The sequence below is a fragment of the Ambystoma mexicanum genome, chromosome 6p (genome assembly GCF_040938575.1).
Source record: "Ambystoma mexicanum isolate Mex_15411 chromosome 6p, UKY_AmexF1_1, whole genome shotgun sequence".
In the NCBI taxonomy this organism is placed as follows: Eukaryota; Metazoa; Chordata; class Amphibia; order Caudata; family Ambystomatidae; genus Ambystoma; species Ambystoma mexicanum.
The window spans coordinates 1,422,180,562-1,422,201,698 of NC_090935.1; the positions used below are offsets into that span (position 1 = coordinate 1,422,180,562).

The following is a 21,137-nucleotide window of genomic DNA, read 5'->3' on the forward strand; positions in this document are numbered from 1 at the left end:
GCCTGTAAACTTCTTTGCCCAAAGACTTTAAAGGACCGCAGGGTCAAGAGGTGGGCAGCCTACGCTATGTCTAGAGCTGATTCGTCACCTGCCGCCGAGTGTCATGAGGACCGCGATAACCCAGTTTCGGAGGTTGTAGACCTCTCTAGGGAGAGTACCTGTTCCTCAGTGTCTGTCCCTGGCCCCGACAAGTTCAGCTCACGCCCTACTTATGGGGATGAACACCCCGGCGACACTGACGAACACAGAAAACATAAGCACACAACCCATGGCACTTTGTTGAAGACGAAGAAAGCCCTAGCGCCAACGGAGACACCGGGCCTATCGGCATCCTCCACCGACCGTAAGGGTCGCAAGCCATCCCCGCCACTGCAGACGCGACTAGCGACTGGGCTACCTGCAGACAAGGGCGCTACCACCAAAACGCCAGGCGACGTGCCTCGCAAGTAGGAGTGCAACCATCGCCGAAAGAGACTCGGCACCGCCCAAACCCTCGATGGAGAAATTCATTGTCGAAAGCTTGGCTCGTATAGTTTCCACTGACGGCCAGAGACAGGCGGCGAGTGATACGCCGAATCCCACTCACAAGGCCAGGGAGACGCCGAGAATGTCGGAAGGGAGGCAGGGGACCGCTCCCGCCGTCGAAGGAAGGCCCTAGCCTACGAGAAGGTTTATCAGAAGGCGAAGGGAGTTTATCCTCTGCGTTATGGGACAGATCGAGACGGCTACAGGCGGAGGAGCATCCCTTTACGCCTCCAGACCGTTCTGGGTTACCACATTGGACATTTGAGAGATTTCAATCATGTATGGACAAGCTGGATAGATTTATGTGCACTCCTGAACATAAAACACCCAAGAGGCCAAGAGAGGTACTTCATGAGGACCCCAGGGCTAAATAGCCTAGACTATTTAACCCCCTTCAAGAGGAGGCTAATACTTATGACCTCACTAAAGAAGACTTTCACTTTCAAGAGGATGAGTTCTTAGATAGTGAAGACCAACAGAACCTCGAAGAAGGTTTTGAGGAAAACCCTGACATGGGAGGGGGGGGGCTTCGAAGAAGACTCAGATGAAGGTGTCCACAGCCTTGGCAGTCCTCAACAGCGTCTACAGATCCTGAGCCTTTGCCCCCCTCAAACCACACCGGTCAGGAACCGGTCACCTATAGATGACGAACCCACTTTCAACGCGCTACTACGGAAAGCAGCAGCACACTTTGAAATTGAGACTGGGGAAATTACTCCCGACATTGATTTTGTAGAAAAAATCATTAAGGAAAAACCTCCCACTAGCCAGACCATTCACCCCCCCCCCCGCCTCATTTAAGAGACAAATCATCCAATCGCTGTCTACACCTGCGTTGGTTAGAGGGGTCAACCCAAGAATTGAAAAACTGTTTACTCCCTCTCCATCGGACCCATTATATATTAAGGGTCACTCAATACCAGATTCCTTGGTAGTAACTACCACAAAGAAAAGGGCAGGGGTTCTGCTATCAGCTAGTGAATCACCCCCGGACAAGGACGGAAAGAAACTCTACGCCCTGGGTAAGAGAATTACAGCCTCGGCAGCTTTTTCTACCAGAATTGCATATAATAACACCTTACTGGCAAGTTATGCTGATGCCCAATGGGGGAAGTTACGCCAAGACCTCGAAGTCCCTGAGCCCTTACGAACTCACTTGTTAACCACTGTAACGGAAGGAACTCTGGTTAACCAGAGCATCATTAAAAACACACTTGATGCTGCAGAAACGGCTGGCCGTTCTTTAGTCCAGGGGATACTTCTGAAGCGTCATGCCTGGCTCCGGAACTCAGGCTTTAAGCCAGAGACCCAGGTGTCACTCATAAACAAACCAATTGAGGATTCTAACCTCTTGGGAAAGCGGTGGACGACGCACTGGAGACCGCTAAGAAGGATTTAGTCACCCTAAAGACTTTAGACCAGATCTCAAGGCCTCTCAATAAGCGAGGATTTGGCAACAAACACTTTTTTCGAGGCCAACAACAACAACAGCAGTACACTGCAGGCAACTGGTCCTCTACTCAGCGAACCAGTGGCCAGTGCATTCAAAGAGGACAACGCTGTGGCAAGGGTAGAGGTCGGGGCCCTACTCCCAGAGGTTCCGCGGCTACCAACACCAAATGACCCGAAGCTTCGGGTCCCCTCCCATGCATCGCCGGTTGGGGGCCGGTTAACATCTTTCCTACCAGCATGGGAGGGAATAACATCAGACCGCTGGGTATTGTCAACTATAGCCATTGGTGACTGCATGGAATTCAGTCGGTCCCCCATGTACAGACCCCCAAGGGGACGACGCCTATCACCGGAGCACCTTGCCATCCTTCTTCAAGAAGTGGAACTGCTGCTACTAAAAGGAGCAGTAGAAGTTGTGCCTCTATCGCAGGTAACGGAAGGTATTTATTCAGTGTACTGCCTTGTACCCAAAAAGGACTTAACCATGCGCCCTGTATTAGATCTGCGCCAGCGAACAAATTTGTCAAACCTCAAAAATTTCGTATGGTGACCTTGCAGGAAGTAATCCCCCTGCTTTCACAGGGAGATTACATGACAACACTGGACATGAAAGCTGCATACTTTCATATTTTAATGTTGCCAGCGCACAGAAAATTCCTCAGGTTCATGATAGAGGGCAAACACTACCAGTTCAGAGTGCTACCCTTCGGCATAGCGTCAGCACCAAGGGTATTCACAAAGTAGTGGCAGCGGCCCACCTGCGCAGGTTGTCCATCCCAGTGTACCCTTACCGCGACGATTGGCTCATAACAGGGGATTCTTACGAGACATGCTGCTCAAATACCCAAAAGACTGTAGACCTTTTTGTTCCAACTGGGCTTCTCCATCAATGAGAAGTCCAGCCTAGACCCCAGCCAGATCAAACAATTCCTAGGGGCTCTAATTCGAACAAAGGACGGCCTTGTCTTCCCCTCCGAGAGGGTCCAAAATATGCTGTTTCAGATCCTTCAATATGTGGCTGGTCGAGAGGTGACGGTACGCAAAGCAATGCGTTTGCTAGGAATGATGGCATCATGTATATATTTGGTACCTCATGCGCGCCTGCGCCCAATGCAAGAGCGGCTCCACAGCCAGTGGTGTCAGGCCAGCGGACAATGGGACAATCTAGTGGTGATCTCGCAGGCCTTGGTTCTCTCGCTACGGTGGTGGTCGAAGGATAACTTTGTAATAGGGAAACGATTCACCACCCCCGCAGTGGAAGCCACTCTAACCAGAGATGCATCCCTCACAGGATGGGGGGGGGGGCTCACCTATACCATCAGACTGCACGTGGAGTTTAGACTCCGAGTGTAGCGTCCAAACACATAAACTTGTTGGTACTGCTAGCGGTCTTCAAAGCACTGAAAGCTTTCCAGGCGCACCTGCAAGGGAAGACAGTGATGGTCCTCACAGACGGCACCACAGCCATGTAATACCTGAACAAGCAAGGGGGCACTCACCCTCCAGGACTGTCCAAGCTGTCCCAGAACATCTGGAAGTGGGCTCTCAAACACATGTTCCTGTTGTCACAACATGTACCAGGGGAACTCAATCTGCTAGCAGACGAACTCAGCAGAGACTTCCCCCTGCCCGCAGAGTATGAATGGCGGTTACGAGAAGACATCTTCGACGTTTTCACACAATGGGGATTCCCAGAAATGGATCTTTTCGCAACTCTGGAGAACACCCAATACCAAGATTACGCCTCCAGGTACCCCCAGAACCGATCCAAGGGGAACGGTCTCCGGCGTAACATGGTCAGGGAAATTTGTTTACGCTTTACCCCCACCCCCCCCCCCCCCCCCCCCCCGACTCCCCTTCTCAACAAAATAGTGCACAAGATGCACCAGGAACCAGTCACCATGATACTAGTGGCCCCGATATGGGCCCGGCAGCCATGGTTCGCTCACCTGATGGAGATGTCTCTATCTACACCGGTGAAACTACCCTGCCTGTACAACATGCTGTCACAGAACAGGGGCAAGATGCTACACCCATGCCCACAGACCATGAACTTAGCGGCCTGGCTCCTGAGGTCATAGAATTTGGACATTTACAGCTCCCTCAAAGATGCATGGACATTCTTAGGGAGGCTAGAAAACCTAACACTTGTTACTGCTATTCTAGCAAGTGGAAGAGATTCGTCATCTGGTGTAGAGGTAAGAGCATCAACCCCATTGACTGCTCTCCCACACAGATTGTTCTTTACCTGACTCACTTATTAGACTCAGGATTGGTCTTTAATTCTATTAAAGTTCATCTACCTGCACTTTCCGCATACACCACTTCTCAACACAGTGTCATGGTGGAAAGTCCCACTTATTAAAGCCTTCATGGAGGGAGTAAAGAGGATACACCCCCCCTATAGCTAACCCATTTCCCGGATGGGACCTAAATGTGGTACTTACCAGGCTTATGGGCTCACCCTTTGAACCCATGCACAAAGCATCCCTTAAGAAACTCACTCTTAAAACTGCTTTCTTAATAGCTATCCCCTCCATTAGGAGAGTGAGTGAACTACAAGCGCTCTCTATACTAGACACCTTTGTAACAGTTCACAAGGATAAGGTGGTTCTACGCACACATCCTAGGTTTGCCCCAAAATTCATTTCTAAATTCCATGTCAACCAGTCAATAGAACTACAATAGTTCTTTCAAAACCCTTCAAATTTGGGATAAAATAGCCTGCATACACTGGATGTGCGCAGAGCTGTCATGTTTTATATGGCAAGAACTAGACCTCTGAGAAAGACTAATCAGTTCTTTGTCTCGGTGGCAGCAGGAAGAGAAGGAGATGCAGTTTCAAAATCCACTATATCTAGAGGGATTGTCCAATGCATCACTCTCCGTTTCTCTCTTGCTAAGAGAGAACTACCCTTCAAGCCAAGAGCACATTCTACTCGAGGCCCTGGGGCTTCCATAGCATTCATTGCAAATGTCCCTCTCGAGTCTATTTGCAAAGCGGCAACCTGGAGTTTTGTACACACCTTTACAAAACACTACTGTCTAGATGCCCACTCTAGATCTGATTCTCAGGTGGGACAAGCAGTATTAAGACATCTTTTTTTCTACTGTTCCTTCTCACAACCCACCTCCAACTCCGGGTACTGCTTGCTAGTCTATGCACAGCATGTGATTCTAAGCAGATTAACAAACATCAGAAGACAATGCATTACTTACCGTAAAAGCATTTCTGATGGTTGCATCTGCTTAGATTCACATGCGCCCACCCTTCCTCCCCGCTCGGATGGAAGGAACATAGACATCCTTTATCTCTTTTCTGTACTCCCTCACGTCTAATAGGCACCCTCAGGGCAGAAAAAATGCCAACAGAGCGACCTCGGCGCGTGAGGGATTGTGGGTACACTGCACGTCACTATAGGGATAGTGTTTACAGACACGCCTTGTCGATGTCCCCTTTTCGACTACGAAAAACAAAATGCAATACTCCGCAGTGACCACTAGATGTCGGACTATGCACAGCATGTGAATCTAAGCAGATACAACCATCAGAAATGCTTTTACGGTAAGTAATGCATTGTCTTATTGAACATTTAAAAATCACAACAGTGTCATGGATGAAAGATAAGGAAGTAGGGAAGAAATAAAAGCATTTTCACAGCGAATTGTAGCCCAACTGAATAGACTAATATGGAAATAAACACTTTATCAACTATAAAAGGGAGGTTGAGCAACCCAATTTAGCACTGTACAACTATTGAAGCTGGGATAAGAATTATAATTTATGGGAAAGGTAAACCAGGAGGTAACAAAATACACTAGGTGGTGCGAAGAATGGACAAATAAAAGCATTTCACCAAAAAAACGAGCACATTTTGAGCTGGTTGATCTATAAGGTTACTTGTATGTGCTCATTTAGATATGTGTAATTTTCACTCCTTTGCGGCCACCCATGAGTGTATTGCTGTTTGGTCTGGCTATCCTCCATAACATTTGCTTGAAGCCTTGTTCTTACCGTTGCAATATTTTTCTCCTGTAACATCTTTATGCTTTGTAATGCATTAACATCTATTTTTTGGGACTTCGGTACTCCAAGGCTTTATCCTATGACTAACACCTTCTGTTCCTAGTAATTATAGAACAGTGCTGCATGTTTGTGGTACTCAAAGGGTACTGAAGGGGCAGTGCACCTTGCATTAGATGGTTAGGCCGGAAGCAGAGCAGGGTGTCCATGTGTGGTATCAACTGCACACTGCTTTAAATTGGACAGTTTCTGATACTCTCATACAATTGTACCAGGTTTCCACTTATTGTGACACTGGTCCTGTTATATTCTTTCTAGTTTTCTTAGTCCAGCAAATAACTTATTTTTTTTTTTACCTATGACCGTTGTCGGGCTAAAATATCTGCAAGGAAATGCCAATAAATGAAAGTTTTACACTATAGAGATCTCAGACAGCCATATGTTTCAATTTTATAGAATCCATATTTTTTGTCAGACTGACCCACTGAAGGTGTCCAGCAGCTCATTCACATGTCTGTGGGACCTTTATTTAAACTGACAAAAGAAATGTGTAGTATAAACAATATTTTTTTAGGTACTTAAAAGTTCAGGACGACATGGCCATCCATTTCCTTCGCTATCCTGTTGTGTTTCCAAGGACATGGATGACCACACCCTGCCTCCATTGACTTTAACATGTCTGCATTATTATTGTGTTCACATCTGCACTTTGTTGTAACTTAAGTTGTCGTGACTTGCCATCTTGGAAACTAAACTTCGAACTAAGGAATCAAATAATTGAGTGAAAATAGATGTACAAATAGAGCATCACTTCATGATTTATATTAACCCATTTAACATTTAAACATGTCTAACTATATTAATCAATGTTTTCTCTTTGATCTTCAATTGACTCAAAAAAGGCCCTTTGTGGTTTTCTACGTTCATGGCTGTGCCTGCTTGTACATCTTCAAAAACGGTTTTAATGTGGCACAGTGATGCAACTGTTTGGTTTTATGTGTTGGGCTATACCTTGTTGAGTTAATGTGATTTATACCACGCACTGCTGCCATTTCCAGGTGCTCTGGTGGATCCTGAAAAGAAAGAGGGGCCTGGGAGGGTTAGTTGATATGATATGGCATTTGTAACGCGCCTATACACAAGTGTTTCAAGGTGCGACGAGGCAGGGGGGGAACAAGGGGAGACAGACAACGATCCTACTAGGCCAGGTGCCATTCAGATCGAGCAAGTGCAAAGGGTAGTGGGGAAGGGAAAAGTGCAAGGGGGAAAGGGAGAGGGGAAAGTGCAGTACAGGGTTATTAGCATACAGCATACAGGATGAATAACAAGGGCCAGCTGGTGGCAAGTGGGAAGTAAGTGCAGACACATGCTGGGAAGGCGGGCTGTAGGGATACAGACACAGTCCCGTAGTGCAGGGGTTGCCAGGGAGGCAGTGCAGGGGAGAGAGGCTGGGCCAAGGACCGAGAACGGTGAGTGGCCCAGTTGCAGATTCAATACAGTTTCAGTAGTATTAGCAGGGGAGAGGGGGAGAGAAAGCGGAGGCAAAGAGGAAGGTTTTGAGGTGCTTCCGTAACCGGAGATGGTTCTCCTCAAGTTTCAGGGAGGCAGGAAGGCTGTTCCAGAGGGAGGCCCCTGCAGCGGAGAGAGATTTGCCCCCAACTCGTTGTTTGGAGAAGCGGCTGACCCTGAGGGAGTTGGAGGCGGATGAGCGAAGAGCTCGAGAAGGAAGATATTTAGGAAGAGAGAGTTGAAGGAATTTTGGCCCAAGGCCCCAGACGGCCTTGTGGACAATGCAGAGGGTTTTGAACTTGATACTCGCAGTCACTGGGAGCCAGTGCAGTGATTTCAGTCCTGGAGAGATACGGTCCCTGGGCTTGAGGCCAAGGACAAGTCTTGCAGTCCTGTTCTGGATGAGTTGCAAAGGGCGGAGAGTAGAGGCGGGCAGATTTAGATAGAGGCTGTTACAGTAGTCCAGCTTCGAGAGAACCAGGGCTCTAGAGACAGTGAGCTTCTGGGGGAAGGAGAGGAAAGGAAGGATACCTCTGAGGAGGTGTAGCTGGTAGTGTGACTTCTTAGAGACGTCGGATATGTGAGGAGAGAAGGAGAGTCTGGAGTCGAAGATGACCCCAAGGTTTTTAGCCTTGCAGGTAGGAGCAGGAAGAGGGCCTAGAGAGGCCGGCCAGAGAGCTGCAGGGAAGGAGGGACTGGGTGTGTGGGAGGAGAGGGAGAGCATGATATCTTGCTGTTCTGTGGTAGTTTCAGTATGGAAAAAACTGTAATTGTGTTGGGTTTGCTTCTAAGTGGTAGTGTTTGTGGGTGTTCTGGTGTGCATCTGTAAAGTTGTTTTGTGTGTATGTGGTGCAGGAGTTTTAGTGTGTTGTGATTGAGTTCTTGAAGGAGGTGTGCATTTTGCTTTGTCGTCGGTGTTGTGCAAAGGTGTTTTATTTGGTATTTGGGAGGTGATAAGGACTTTTAGTAGGGTTAATGATAGTAATTGGGAGAATCCTTATGCTGAAGTTGTGTAGATTGTTTGGTTTGGACTGAAATTGCTTATCGATTATTTAGTGATCTGTTTTTTTTCGGTGGCCCAACCCAGTTTGGTTGAGTTGATCCAGGAGGCGAAAGGCAACCCCATAATTCATGGTGTCTGTTTATGTTGAGGTCTGGCTTTTAGTAATTTCCTGAAGGTCGGATGTTTGCCTATTGTGCACGTAGGTCCTTGAGGAGTGAGTTCCAGGGTGGTGGTGTGATGTATGAGAAGGTTGATCGCCATATTTAATTTTCTAATATTGTCTGGGTTCGAGACATGACAAGATGCTGGATTTCAGGGTTTGTCTGTAGATGGAGGGTTTTTCTTGCAGGAAATCTACTCCTTGGCCATGTATTGTTCTGTGGGTTATACATTGTTTTGAAGTAAATTCTTTTTTTGACTAGTAGCCAATGTAGGGATCTTCGTGCTGGTGGAATGTGCTCTCTTAGCGAGTGTGAGAAGTCTTGCTGCTGTGTTCTGTAAATGTTTCAGTTTTTGGGAAGGTAGTCCAGCATTCCAAGGTAGATGCTTTTGGCGTAGTCTATTCTTGGCATGACGAGGGAGATGATGGCATGCGACGATAAGAAATTGTAGTATCCGTTTGCCCATAGATGGAAGAAGCATTTCTTCACTACTTCACTTCTTCACTACTGCAGTGACTTGGGGTTCCAGTGGTAGATGGTCCATTAATATTCTGAGATCTTTAACGTCTATGGATGTTGCCAGTCTGATCCCATTTCAGTAGGCCATGAAATGTGTTGTCATGCGTGATTATGATTTCTGTTTCGTCTGGGTTGAGTTTAAGGCTGTTGCTCATCCATCCATTTCTGTGAGGCTGTTGGTAAGGATTTGGTCTATCACTCCAGTGGTATTGATTTTGTAGATTAGTGTCTCATCTGTATAGTTGTAGCAAGTGAGTCCATGTCTTTGCGTTCCAGGAGTGGGGGGTTGGGGGGCCATGTAAATGTTGAGGAATAGGTGCAAGTGTTGTGGAACTCCACAAGTTGGAGTGCAATGGAGCTGAACTGAAGGTGGGTAGCGAGATGGTTTCTGTTTTTGTCCAGAAGGAATTCATCCATAGTAATGGGGTGTTGCTAATCCCTATTTCTTTGATTCATTTGATGAGTGGTGCGTGGTAGACTGTGTCAAAGACTGCTGAAAGGTCTAGTAGTTTTAGTGCTGAGGTAATATTGGAGTCAATTTTTAGGTTGTCCCAGATGGAGCGTAGTGCAGATTCTGTACCTCTCATGGGTCTGCGGCTGGCTTGTTCCTGGTCCCCAGTAAATAGTTGCTTTCTACTTGTAAGGATTTACCCATATAGGCAGGTTTCTAGGAGTTTTGCTGGGTAAGGGATGCTTGAAATAGGCTGGTATTTAGTTTGGTTGCATAATAACTCCTTATTATGGTTCCTGTTGCCAGTGAGTGGTATATGAGGTTATGGAAATATTCTGCAGGTGTCTTTACTGAGGATAGTCTTGTAGATGTCTGGTGGGCAAGCATCTACTGGTGATGCAGCTTTGTTGCTTTCCTTCACTAATTTAGTGGTCTTCTGTCAAAATTGTTATGAAGTAGTTTAGTCTTGTGGGCGCATCTGGTATTTGGTTGTTGGCAACGTTGTTGCTTGTTTCCTTGGGCATAGTGTTGATGTGTGGTTGGTTGTTCCATTTCCTTCACAACAAAATGGACCTTATTATAGTAGACACAGTGCAAAAGCCTTTTAAGTTTGCAATCTTGTCTTCTAAATTTTACTGATCCTTACTGTTACCTGAAGGTTAGGCTAGGAAACAACTGCCAAATATGTTGTCCAGATTTTAAGCGAACATGCTTGTCCTGTTTATGATCAGTCTCCTAGTCCCACCATTTGTCCCCATTGATAGGCACCTAATCGATCACAAAAAGTGTCCTGCTTACTTTAACTTTCCCTGCATCTGTTGAGAACCCCCACCCCCAACGTTTTATCTATACCCCTGTTTCCCCCACCTCTTCCCTTTTGCTTAACTCCACAAACTATACAGGCTGGATACCCTGGGCACAGGCACAAAGACCAGCCTTGGCACTCTGTGATCACTGTGTTGATGATTTGGTGCATTATAAAAGAATTCTAACATAACATTTCCTTTGGAAGTCTGCAATGCGTCATCCTATGCCAAAACAAAACCACAGTCAAGATCAGACCAAGTGCAAGATGGGCACGCCCCCCAAGCCCCATTTTTAAATTCCAGAGAGCAACATCAATTTCCCTTTCCATTTTGGCAAACTTGGTTTTAGCTTTGATGCTTACTTGTTCACGCATGAATGGAATTGAATCAATCTAGAACAGAAATGCATCTGGGCTTTCATCTTTGAAATATTAGTTGTGTGTGCCGACAGACCAGCCCTGAATAATTGTGTACCCTTTCTCTTTCTTCACAATGATTGCTTCTTGCACGCTTAAATCTTCCACAAACCCTTCTTCCTCTTGTGCTCCTTCTGTGTGGAAAGCCTTTAAAAGACTCAGACCAGACAGTTGAAAGTGGTGGTGAAGAGAACAAGGCAACTGTGGACCAGTTCTTGGGGGAGGTATTTATTTATTTTTCCACTTAATATTTTGGTCACCACTTTGGTATGCATGATTTTTGTGATGCCCGAAATTCTAACATTAGTTTTCGGATGTATGTTGTCAATGGTTGGTGTACTGCACATACATTCCTCTGGAATATTCAGATACCCGTGCACAGCATCTTAACCAGGAATGAGTTGGAAAAGCAGTGGGGCATGCTGCATAACCTGTGATACCTGGAGGCGAACATTGATGATCCAATATCTTATCTCTACATTTTTCATTGTGATATTTCCAAATGTGTTTCCTTCCCTATATTGTTTATTTCATACTGTTGTACTGCACTAACTTAAAAGTGTAACACATGTACACGTTCTCAAACTTTGTGTGCTCACAGCTTTATCTAGCACAATATTATCTGGAATACTTGGATTAACTGCCATCGGTCGTTGTCCGTAAAGGCAGCATTAGTGATCATGAAATGCCGGGTATCAAAGTTTAAAAGGCTGTATAACCCAGCATTCCAGATGGTAGCGTCTTGGTATATAGAGCCGAAGCCAAGAAGCTTTGCCACTCTGAGTTTTTACCCTGTCCTGGCTTTCTGCCCTTCTGAAAATAGACTTTCTGTTATGCAGAATATTTCCTCGTCCAGCATCATTGATTCCCCAAGAATGCAGGATGACGAAGCGTTTCTGTACTTTATTTCTTGACTGGCCAACTTTCTAATTGTGTAGAATTCCCACTACTTCAGTTGCACAGCTTGGAGATGGTGGAAGTGTGGCCTTGGTTGCAAATAATGATTTCTCATGTTTCATTTAACTTCTTTTTTTTACCAATTGCTATTTCTGCAGTTATAGAATGCAAAGTTAAAATATTTGTTTGCATTTCTTTTTTGGCTTCCCGACAGTCTGTGGAAAACTTGTGATCTGGCCATATTTTGTTGTTCGCACATTTGGACATCTGACCCTGACGACCTTTGCTCCTTTTAGTTGAAACCGAAGTACTGACTGAACTTTGAATCCATAGCTTTCATGCCGATGCATTAGCTTCAAATCGGTTTCACCTTTTTCTCTTATTAGGAAAGATTTTCTTTGCAACTTTCCCTCCCTAGATTCCTAGGGGCCCCCCTCGTCTTTTTGCTTATTTTCTAACCTGATCCTGACTTTTGGAGGTCAGTAAAGCCTTCTTCTTTACTTCCCTAGACTGTTTTGCTCTTTCTTATGGGGAAACGGACTAGTCCTTATGACGGTCAGTCCGGGGAAACTGGCTCTTTTGGAATTCTAGTATTTTTACAATTGTACACATCACCTTAAAGTGAAGTGCAGTTAGGATACTTTATATCGTTCTAACTTTTTACTGCATGGCTCTTTGGTTACTTTGGTTGATTCGTTTAAAATCACTGGATACTAAGAAATATATCACAAAACTGTTTTTGTGATGTATTTCTTTGTATTCAGTGATTTTAAACGAATTGAAAATAACTAATCATTTAACAAACTAAAACGAAAAAAAATCTTTTTTAAAGTGGGGGTTGAGTAAATGGTAAAAGTTGGTGGGGAGGTGTTGGGGTGGAGTTTTTAAACTTTGGGTAACGGGGGATGACCCCCCCCAATAAAAATAATAAACTACATTTTTTGTTTTAGGTTCGTTAAAATGCATTCTTCATTTATTCATTTGTTAAAATCACATTTAACAATTTTTCTTGTGCAATTTTGCATTTACTCCAAATGGCCACCAAAGGTGGCAAGCACCCTAAAATGTGTGTGCCATGAGATTTCCACTTGTTTTTTGGCCATCTTGTCTTTTGGTGGTCTTCCTGACTTCTCTGGTCAGAAAATGGCATATATGCTAACCCCTTTCTTGGTGAAAGCTGCTGCTTTCGTGGGCAAGTGGGCTTTGAGTGCATGAGCCAGAGAAGGGGGCTGGGACTGTCTGGTCCCAGTCTACATCCTCTGGTGCCCGAAAGTCTGTTGATGGTCTGATGTGACGACCATTGGTTGTCCACGTTTGGACAACCCTGGGCTGTTTGAATATTGCAGATCTTTATCATTGCTGGACTTTAGTTAGCTCCCAGACTGAATCCTGGATAAAAGGAAGGCTCCTGCAGCCGTTCAAAAGATTATAATTAGAGCCAAGACTACTTTGAAGAAGAGTGGCTCGCTGACGACCCCTGCAGCTGACTAGCATCAACTCCAGTGATTGGCCTAGTGAAGCCCTGGTCCTCTACCTGATCTCAGAAGACTTTCCTTATTGCTTTGATGCTTGGACTAGTGGGAAAAACCAGCCTCAACCCCTACTTGCGTATCTATGCATTGGAAGTCTTCTGAAGATTCCCTGGACCGCTCTGTGGACTGACCAGCTTCATTATGGGCTACCGCATTGCAGCAGTCACTGTTCCGAGCAGAGCCTTAGGTCTCGCAGAATCTTCAGCCATTAGTCACCTGTACTCGCAATTTCAGTCTACTCACAACAAGGGAAGCTGAGCTGGGGTTGCTTCTGTATTCCCTGCTGGAAAATCGCTGAGCCGTGGTGCCCTCTGCTGGAATAATTCTTCTGCAATCGCGATCAGTGTCCTGAAGGGTATGTATTGTTGAGGTCTGCATCTTTTCTACATTTGGTGGTCTTAAATACGTTGTCTGGAACCATCTGGTGAGAACCGCAACCAGCTCCCAACAACAAAAGTGACCTCTGCACCCGCGACCCCTGGGCTCCTCTCCCCTGAACCAGTGACATAAGATTGGAGTCTCAGTGAATTGCACAAGACCTGCAGTGTCACTGGGGTTAAGGGAACATACCTGTTTGTGACTCCCGTCTCCCATAGGGTGACATTGGGCCTAGAGCCCTTGTCCCTAATCTCCCTGTAGCCTGACCTTTGGTCGTTTCGAAGACTTACCAGGATAGAGTGGGAGTACTTAACTAATGTGAAGTAAATAATTACCTTACTTTAAAGAGATTTTAATTCTCACGCTTTTTGTAGCCCTAGACCACTCTCACACTTTTCCAGAGACTAAGCCTTGACTACTCGTCCACCTACCTTGATTGGGTTTTGGCTAACATCTGTCCCTTCCCTGTTTAACATAAATAGGGTGGGTTCCGAAAATTTCAGCTTCACTTACCTTGCCTTTTGCTCATTGTTTTGGGGAAAACTGATCAGTCCTTCAGACTATCAGTACTGGGAAGCTTCTTTCCCTTTTTGAATTCTTGTACATTTTAACATTGCACACAACATCTTATGGTTCAGTGCAGTCGGAATACTTTTGTATGGACCTGGCTTTGTACACATGGGATTTGTGGTTACTTTTATATGTGATGTGACGAATAGAGGGTATTCGTCCACCTCAACCCCTGAAGGGGGAGCCACCCCCTTTGGTGCTAGGAAGCCGAGCCCGCTCTGCAAGACCATCCATAGGGGTCTGGGAAAGTGGGACCGCACTGGGAGGGCCGCCCCCTACAAGGGACAAGGACTTGAATTCCCTCGAGGAACTCCTTAGACCAAACGCCATCTCTGCATACATGGGACTGCCTGCAATGAAGAGTATGTCCTCCTGACACTTGGCTTCAGGCAATGCTGAAGCCAAACTTAAGGAAAAGCAGAGGTCTTTTTAAGGAGAGACGTGTCCTTAAGTGAGATGACTGGATTACAGAGGGGGAGAAAGTATGGTACGCAGGGGAAGCCCCCTGACATGATTGCGCCTTGGAGAGGCGGAGGGAAGGCAATCTGCAAAGACCGCAACTTTTGAAGAGTCGGAGAAAGCTAACTTGAGACAGTGGAAGGCTAGCAAGAGAAGAAACTGTAACCAGAGCCAGGAAGGAGTCCCGCAACCTGAAGTAGTGTGAGCAGCTCGGTGAATGGTGCCAAGACCATCCCAACCAATAGGAGCACCGGCTCCCTACCACCAGCATCTGCAGATGGAAGCAGTCTGCAGCAAAACTGAGAACTGAACACAGGTGAGAAGCCAGACCACAGAGTTGGCTAACTGAGCAAGTGCTGAGTCCTACAATGTTCCCTTGCATAGAAGAGTCAGGTGCAGAGTCCAGTCTGCCTCCAGCTTGTGTTTTGAACAGTTTGTCTTGAGGAGCTGCAGTGATCAGTCCTCTTTCTGTTACTACTGGGTTTGCTTTTAAAAACCTCTCCAGCGCGCGGAGTCTGGTGCAGAGTCCAGTCCGCCTCCAGTCCGCCTTTGCCGCTGAAGCCACTGAAGTTACTGAGGAACTGCTTACCTCTGGCTGCCGGTAAGAGTAAAACATGGTAACTGACATCCGCCCACAGACGTGACAAACAACTTTGAATGTGCGGAACCGCGGCGAGCGTTCTTATTCAACTGAAGCCGTGACGCCAGTGGCAAGCATCCCTAACACCACTTCCCTGTCCCTCCCTCACTTCCCTGTGGCTACTCTTCCACCCCTTTCTCCCCCTCATCTTGTCTCCCCCAACCTAGCCCGTCCCGGCTCTTTATCCTCCCCTTTCCTGGCCTAATCGGCGGCCACAAGTCTCCGTCGGTCCCCCACTACCCGTTGTGAGTGCCGTCTGCAGCGGCGAAGGATTTAAAGCACAAATTAGTCATGTACATTCTGCCGATGTGTTGGCGGATGAGGTGCAGGCACAGAAGGTGCTTCAACAAACACTGACTAATGAGCCACACACAAGGCCTGAAAGCGCAGATGTAAACAATGTGTCAAACCAAAATGAAGGAGCTGACACACCTGCTGTCTTAGACTTTGCAAACCAGATGCCGGGTGATGCATGCAGCGCTGAAATTGAAGTAGTTGAACGAGCTGTGATATCTGTCCCCTTGACTCAAAACGCCCATTTAAATGAACTTTCCAACGTATGCAATAACACTTCAAATGCGGCGAAATTGAACACATTTACCCCAAGTAGATTCACTCAGTCACAACTGTGATTAATGAACCCCAGTTACAAGAGTCAACGGTGATGGTAGAAATCGACACTGCGACTTTTCTATCCACGTTTGACGTTACTGATACAGAACTCTTGGCTTTAAAACTACCAAATGGGTCAGGAAATCAGAACAACTTTTCCTTTGTTCCACCAATAATCAATGAAAACAAACAAGACTCGTCAGTCAGAAGACTTGCTGCCGAGAATCGGTCTCTGAAAGGGAGTCTGACTTGCCAAGCCTGGCCGCAGTACATCTATTGGAACAGCCGGTACCCTAGCCTTACCTGCCCTACCTTTCAACAAATAATCATTAAAAAAAGCCTGGGAGTGGACCTGGCAGGACGAGAAGCGCGGCTGACGGAGTGGTTGACAGCTGACTATCAAGCTGTAAAAAAAAATCAACTAATCAGTTTTTCTATGGCACTGCAAAGCACGTCAATCGCAAAATAAAAACTGCCTAGCATCAGTGAGAAAGGAGTGAAGTCCTCTCAATACCCAAAGAACGACACACTCAAATCCTGGACGAGCACACCGCACCAAAAAGACGTGCAGAGTATACAAAACATGGGCACTATCTCGACAAGAAACTCGTGCTCGAGCTCCTCAAAGGAGCAGTCTGAAAATCTGCGATACCACTGTACTTCCAAAGCAGCTCAACAATCTTCAAGAAATGAATGGCATTCAAGTAAACAGGATGAACCGTCCATCCATGAGTCCGAATCAGATACTCATAATAAAGAGAAGTTATCGGTGACTGCTGGGATACAGATTCATAACAATGTTCTAGCGGCCACATCATTAGCTTTGATCCCATTCATTAAACTTTATGAAACATTGAGTGAGACGGTAAAAGACCAAAATGCCCTGATGCATAATTTAATAAATAAAGTATTGTTATTGGAAGAAAATAACACCCATTTATTGACTAGAGTAGAATGCAAAGCCGAAATCTCCTTTCAATGGCAAAATCGGCTTGGAGACCTTGCAATGAGAGACCACACGGATAAAAATGACCAAATGGAGGCGATTTTGGAAATAATGAAGTGGTGTCGACACTCCATACCCCTGAGTATGGCAGACATTGCTGGTCCATCAAACGAGAGGTTTCCTCATCTGCCAGAAAGAACAAATGCAACTACAAAGAAAAAGGAAATTCCACGTGGAAATAACACCCCTTTGTGCACCACTGCCCCGGAGAAGAGTCTTGATATACATCAAACCGCTGAGGCGAACAACGCGGTTACTGTGACATCCGATCCATTAGTTGTGGCTAATATAGAAGATCATTCTGACCGCAATCATTCAAGCAAAGCTCAACCTAAATCGGATGATCCATTACGAAACACCATTTCACCAGTGGTTAGCATGGAGAAAGACCAAAACAAAAATGAGGCTACTGTACCTCTTCCCAAAGGAAACGTCAACACCGTTGGTATTTTTACTGGGTCTGCAAATCTGATTGTCTCCACGGCCCCATCCAAATTCTGTGAAAAGTCTACAAAAACCCCTCTTAATAAACAAACTTTGAACAAGAGAAGAACAAACACGAGCAAAGCTCGAACGAAAACCAAACAGTTTGTGAGGAATCTTTCGAGTCCACAAAAGCTTGGTCTCTTTTCGCGTAATGCATTGAATGCTCAACAGGAGGAGCCAGAAAGTGTTACATCAAGAAATACAACATTGAAAGAAGTTCCAAAAGCAAATGTGGTGGAAATTCCAAATCCAAATAAAAGACGAAGAATTGAATCTGGCTCAAATATGACTGACCAAAGTGTTACTGATTTATGCGATCTTTCCACATACTCAGTTGAATCAGATGAACTGAAGCAACCAGCTTAGGTGGACGAAAGCTCTCGTCCCGTCACAAAGATCACTCAAAGCCCGAGAAAAATTCATCAAGCACAAAAAGCCAAAGTTGGTGATCCAAATAAGCCAGCAAGGAGTGCAAACTCTCATCCCTCATGCGAGGGCTCACAAAGCCACAAACAGATGATGGTTGAAGACAGAGCTCAACAAACAAAACAGATCTCAACAAAGTTAAATCCTAAGATGACGGCAGCTCAATGGAAAAAGCAAAAGCTAACAAATTCAAAAGAAATCACGCCCTCGAAATCGGCACAGGAACATAAACTCTGGAGAATTAGACTTGAGAATATCTTCTCGGACGCAAATGAAGTTAATTTAAATCGCAAAAATGTGATGCGGTTGCTACATAATTTTCCGTCTCTCAGAACGTTAACTTCCAATGATATAGCCATTGTAGAATACATCACTGCGGAATCTCTGGACATGGTCTATTTGCACATAAACTCTCAGGCAATTGAAAATGCATTACTTGCAGCAAAAGACGAACTGCTGTCGTATGGTTTTGATTTAACATTAAAAGCCAAACAACCGAGAGAAGAAAATGCAACATTAGTGGCATCTGACCGAGAGCAAACTCACGAACAGAGTTGCGAAGCTCTAAGGAAACAATTTAATATAAAGGATGGAACAGTTGGTAATCAAAAAGCTTCCCCAAAATCTGTTTCACAAAATTTTTCCAACAGAGCTTAGCTATCGCAAACTATAAAGGAAGTTGCAAATGTGATTCTATCATGGAACACTAGAGGCTTCCGGCATTTGTTCCAGAATTTTGAAGTCTCACTGGAAAATAACCTTGCAGTATGTCTCCAGGAGACATGGCTGCGAGAGGTGCACTCTAGAGATGGGTATTCTACTGTTTTGAATCCGGCTGGGAAAAATCAGTTTGGTCGACTGCTCTCTGGGCTATTGACTATGATAAACAATGCCTGGAACAGTGCAGGGAACAATTCTGCAAAACAAATGCGGCCCTAGTGCAACACTTATGTATCTACTTTTGATTAATACTTACTGGAACACAGCGATGATCTCTTCACGCCACTTCATACAATCGATAACAAAACTGATTGATGATCGCATGGAACTGCTGTCTGAGCTTCAAGTGATTGTGTGTGACGATTTAAATTTCTCGTGGTTCGATGACCAAAAGATTTTGATAAAACTTAAGTATCAAGCACCCACCACCTGTAGAGGCTCTCAATTTCAGTCGGCATTGAATGCCAGGAACTGTCACATGTTGAAAGGTCAAACAAAAGGAGACTTTCCTCTGAACTATACATGGCAACGTGATGGCAGTAAAAAAATCATCGATTACTTCTGGGTATCAAATACCATGTTAAATGAGATCGTACAGCTGAAGATCCTGAAATCAACACTTGGCGACCATAATCTGCTTGAACTAACTTTAAAGGCCCAATCGTCACCCAATGATGACCAATTCACTCAGCCAGTTGAGGTAAATGAAAGAGGCAACCGACTAAAAATAAATAACAATCAAATGAAGATATTAAATGAAATGATGTCCTCAGAAGATGTGACGCCAACTGACAAATTAAATTATACTGCTCTCTTGGCAGACTTTCAAACAAAGTTCAACCATCCAAACAGCTGCTCATATATAAAGAAATACGAATTTAGCGCATTGGTGTCCCAAAAAAAAAAAATTACAACGTGACAAGAGAAAATTAAAAAAAGGCCCAGACGCAAATACATTCGACGCAAATCAAACGGCTAAAGGTGAAGTATCGTAATTGGTTGCAATGTTTTACAACCATGAGAGACCAAGAGAGCTGAGCGAATTTTAAAGCTTATCTGTCATCAGACAAAAGAACTATGGAATATCATAAATAATAAAGCTATATTCCAGAGAGCAAAAATCCATTGTGGTATTTCTAAGGCCAGTTGGGAACAACACTTTGCCAAGGTCTTTGGAACTAATGCAAATCAGAAGAGAAATGAAAATCCCATAGCCACCCATTCCTGGAATGTTATTGAATCGAGAGAGGACATATTAACAGCAATTTAAACACTTAACGGCTGGACCTGATGGCCTTACCAACGTCATTTTAAAAGCAAAAAATGAGCATTGGGCAACTTTCATTGAACATCTGTTTCGAGTGATAGCTACCGCAAAGTCGATCCCTGCATCCTGGAACTCTGCCATCATAGTTCCTATTTTTAAAAAAGGCAGCCGTGATGACCCGGCGAACTAACGTCCAATTGCCCTTTTGGATATTGTGGGTAAGATTTTTGCGTCTTTTTTACAGCAGAAGTTGTCAAATTGGGCTATCTCCACAGGTCACTTCGATATACGTCAGACAGGTTTCACAAAGGGTGTCGGAACAGAGGTAAACTTGACTATATTGAATCTGCCGAAACTTGAAGCCTTACAACAAGGCAACAATCTGTTTATCGCATTCATAGACATGAAACAAGCGTTTGACTCACTCGACAGATCAAAATTGTGCGAAAAATTGAAGATCTGGTCGTGTCCGCTCGAGCTATTGCAGCCGATAATGGCCCTTCATAAAGAAACTTTAATCAGAGTGCAAATTAACGAAGCCGGTGATCTCACTGAAGAAATAAGCACCAACAAGGGAGTTAAACAGGGATGGCCCCTGGCCGCCCTTCTATTTAAACTATTCATATTGGATGTTTCCGAAGCGATCACTCAGACATGATGCTTTCCTCCAAAGATCAACAGCCATAGTATCAGCTGGACAATATACGCGGATGATATTGTCTTAATGGACTAAACACCAATTGGCCTTCAGAGACTCCTATTGGCTATAGAAAAGTATCTAAGTGACAACTCTGCAAATTAATGGAGAGAAGACAAATATTATGTCGATTGGAAACGCCTCAAAAAGTATAACTAAAAATTTCAAATGGAAACTTGCAGAATTACAGATTCAGCAGGTTCCAACTGTGCGATATTTAGGCATCCTATTTAACACCTTGATCGGAGAACATGACTGGATGTCTGACCTCAAACAACGGATGGTGACTTTTTCGCTGCAAGGGGCAAAGCTTCATGCTGAATACGGGAAGTTCACCTTAAAACCTGTATTAACTTTTTATATTCAAAAAGTGATCCCGTCAATCACATTTGGAGCCAAGGCCGACTGGAATCTAGATTATCACCTGTGGACAACTCTTGATGGTTTGTTTTGGAGACATATTCTGAAGGTATCAAAAGGCGTCTCAATGATATCCATAAGGTACGAATTGGGAATCAAATCTATGTACAACATAGTTGTCTGGAAATCATTGGCTATGTCACGGAAGGTGTCGCTAAAGG

At 44.9% G+C, this 21,137-nt stretch overlaps 1 protein-coding gene across 15 annotated transcripts in view; it reads left to right on the forward strand.

Moving 5' to 3' along the window:
- Positions 1 to 21,137, forward strand: part of SEC31A (SEC31 homolog A, COPII coat complex component) — a 998,112-nt gene that overhangs the window by 540,248 nt on the left and 436,727 nt on the right. For 10 of the 15 annotated variants that reach the window (XM_069626136.1, XM_069626124.1, XM_069626126.1 and 7 more), the window contains exon 14: positions 11,013 to 11,090. The exons of the other annotated variants lie outside the window; for them this stretch is intronic. In XM_069626136.1, the coding sequence (XP_069482237.1) occupies positions 11,013 to 11,090 (78 nt within the window). The remainder of the gene's footprint in view (positions 1 to 11,012; positions 11,091 to 21,137) is intronic. 15 annotated transcript variants of the gene reach the window in all.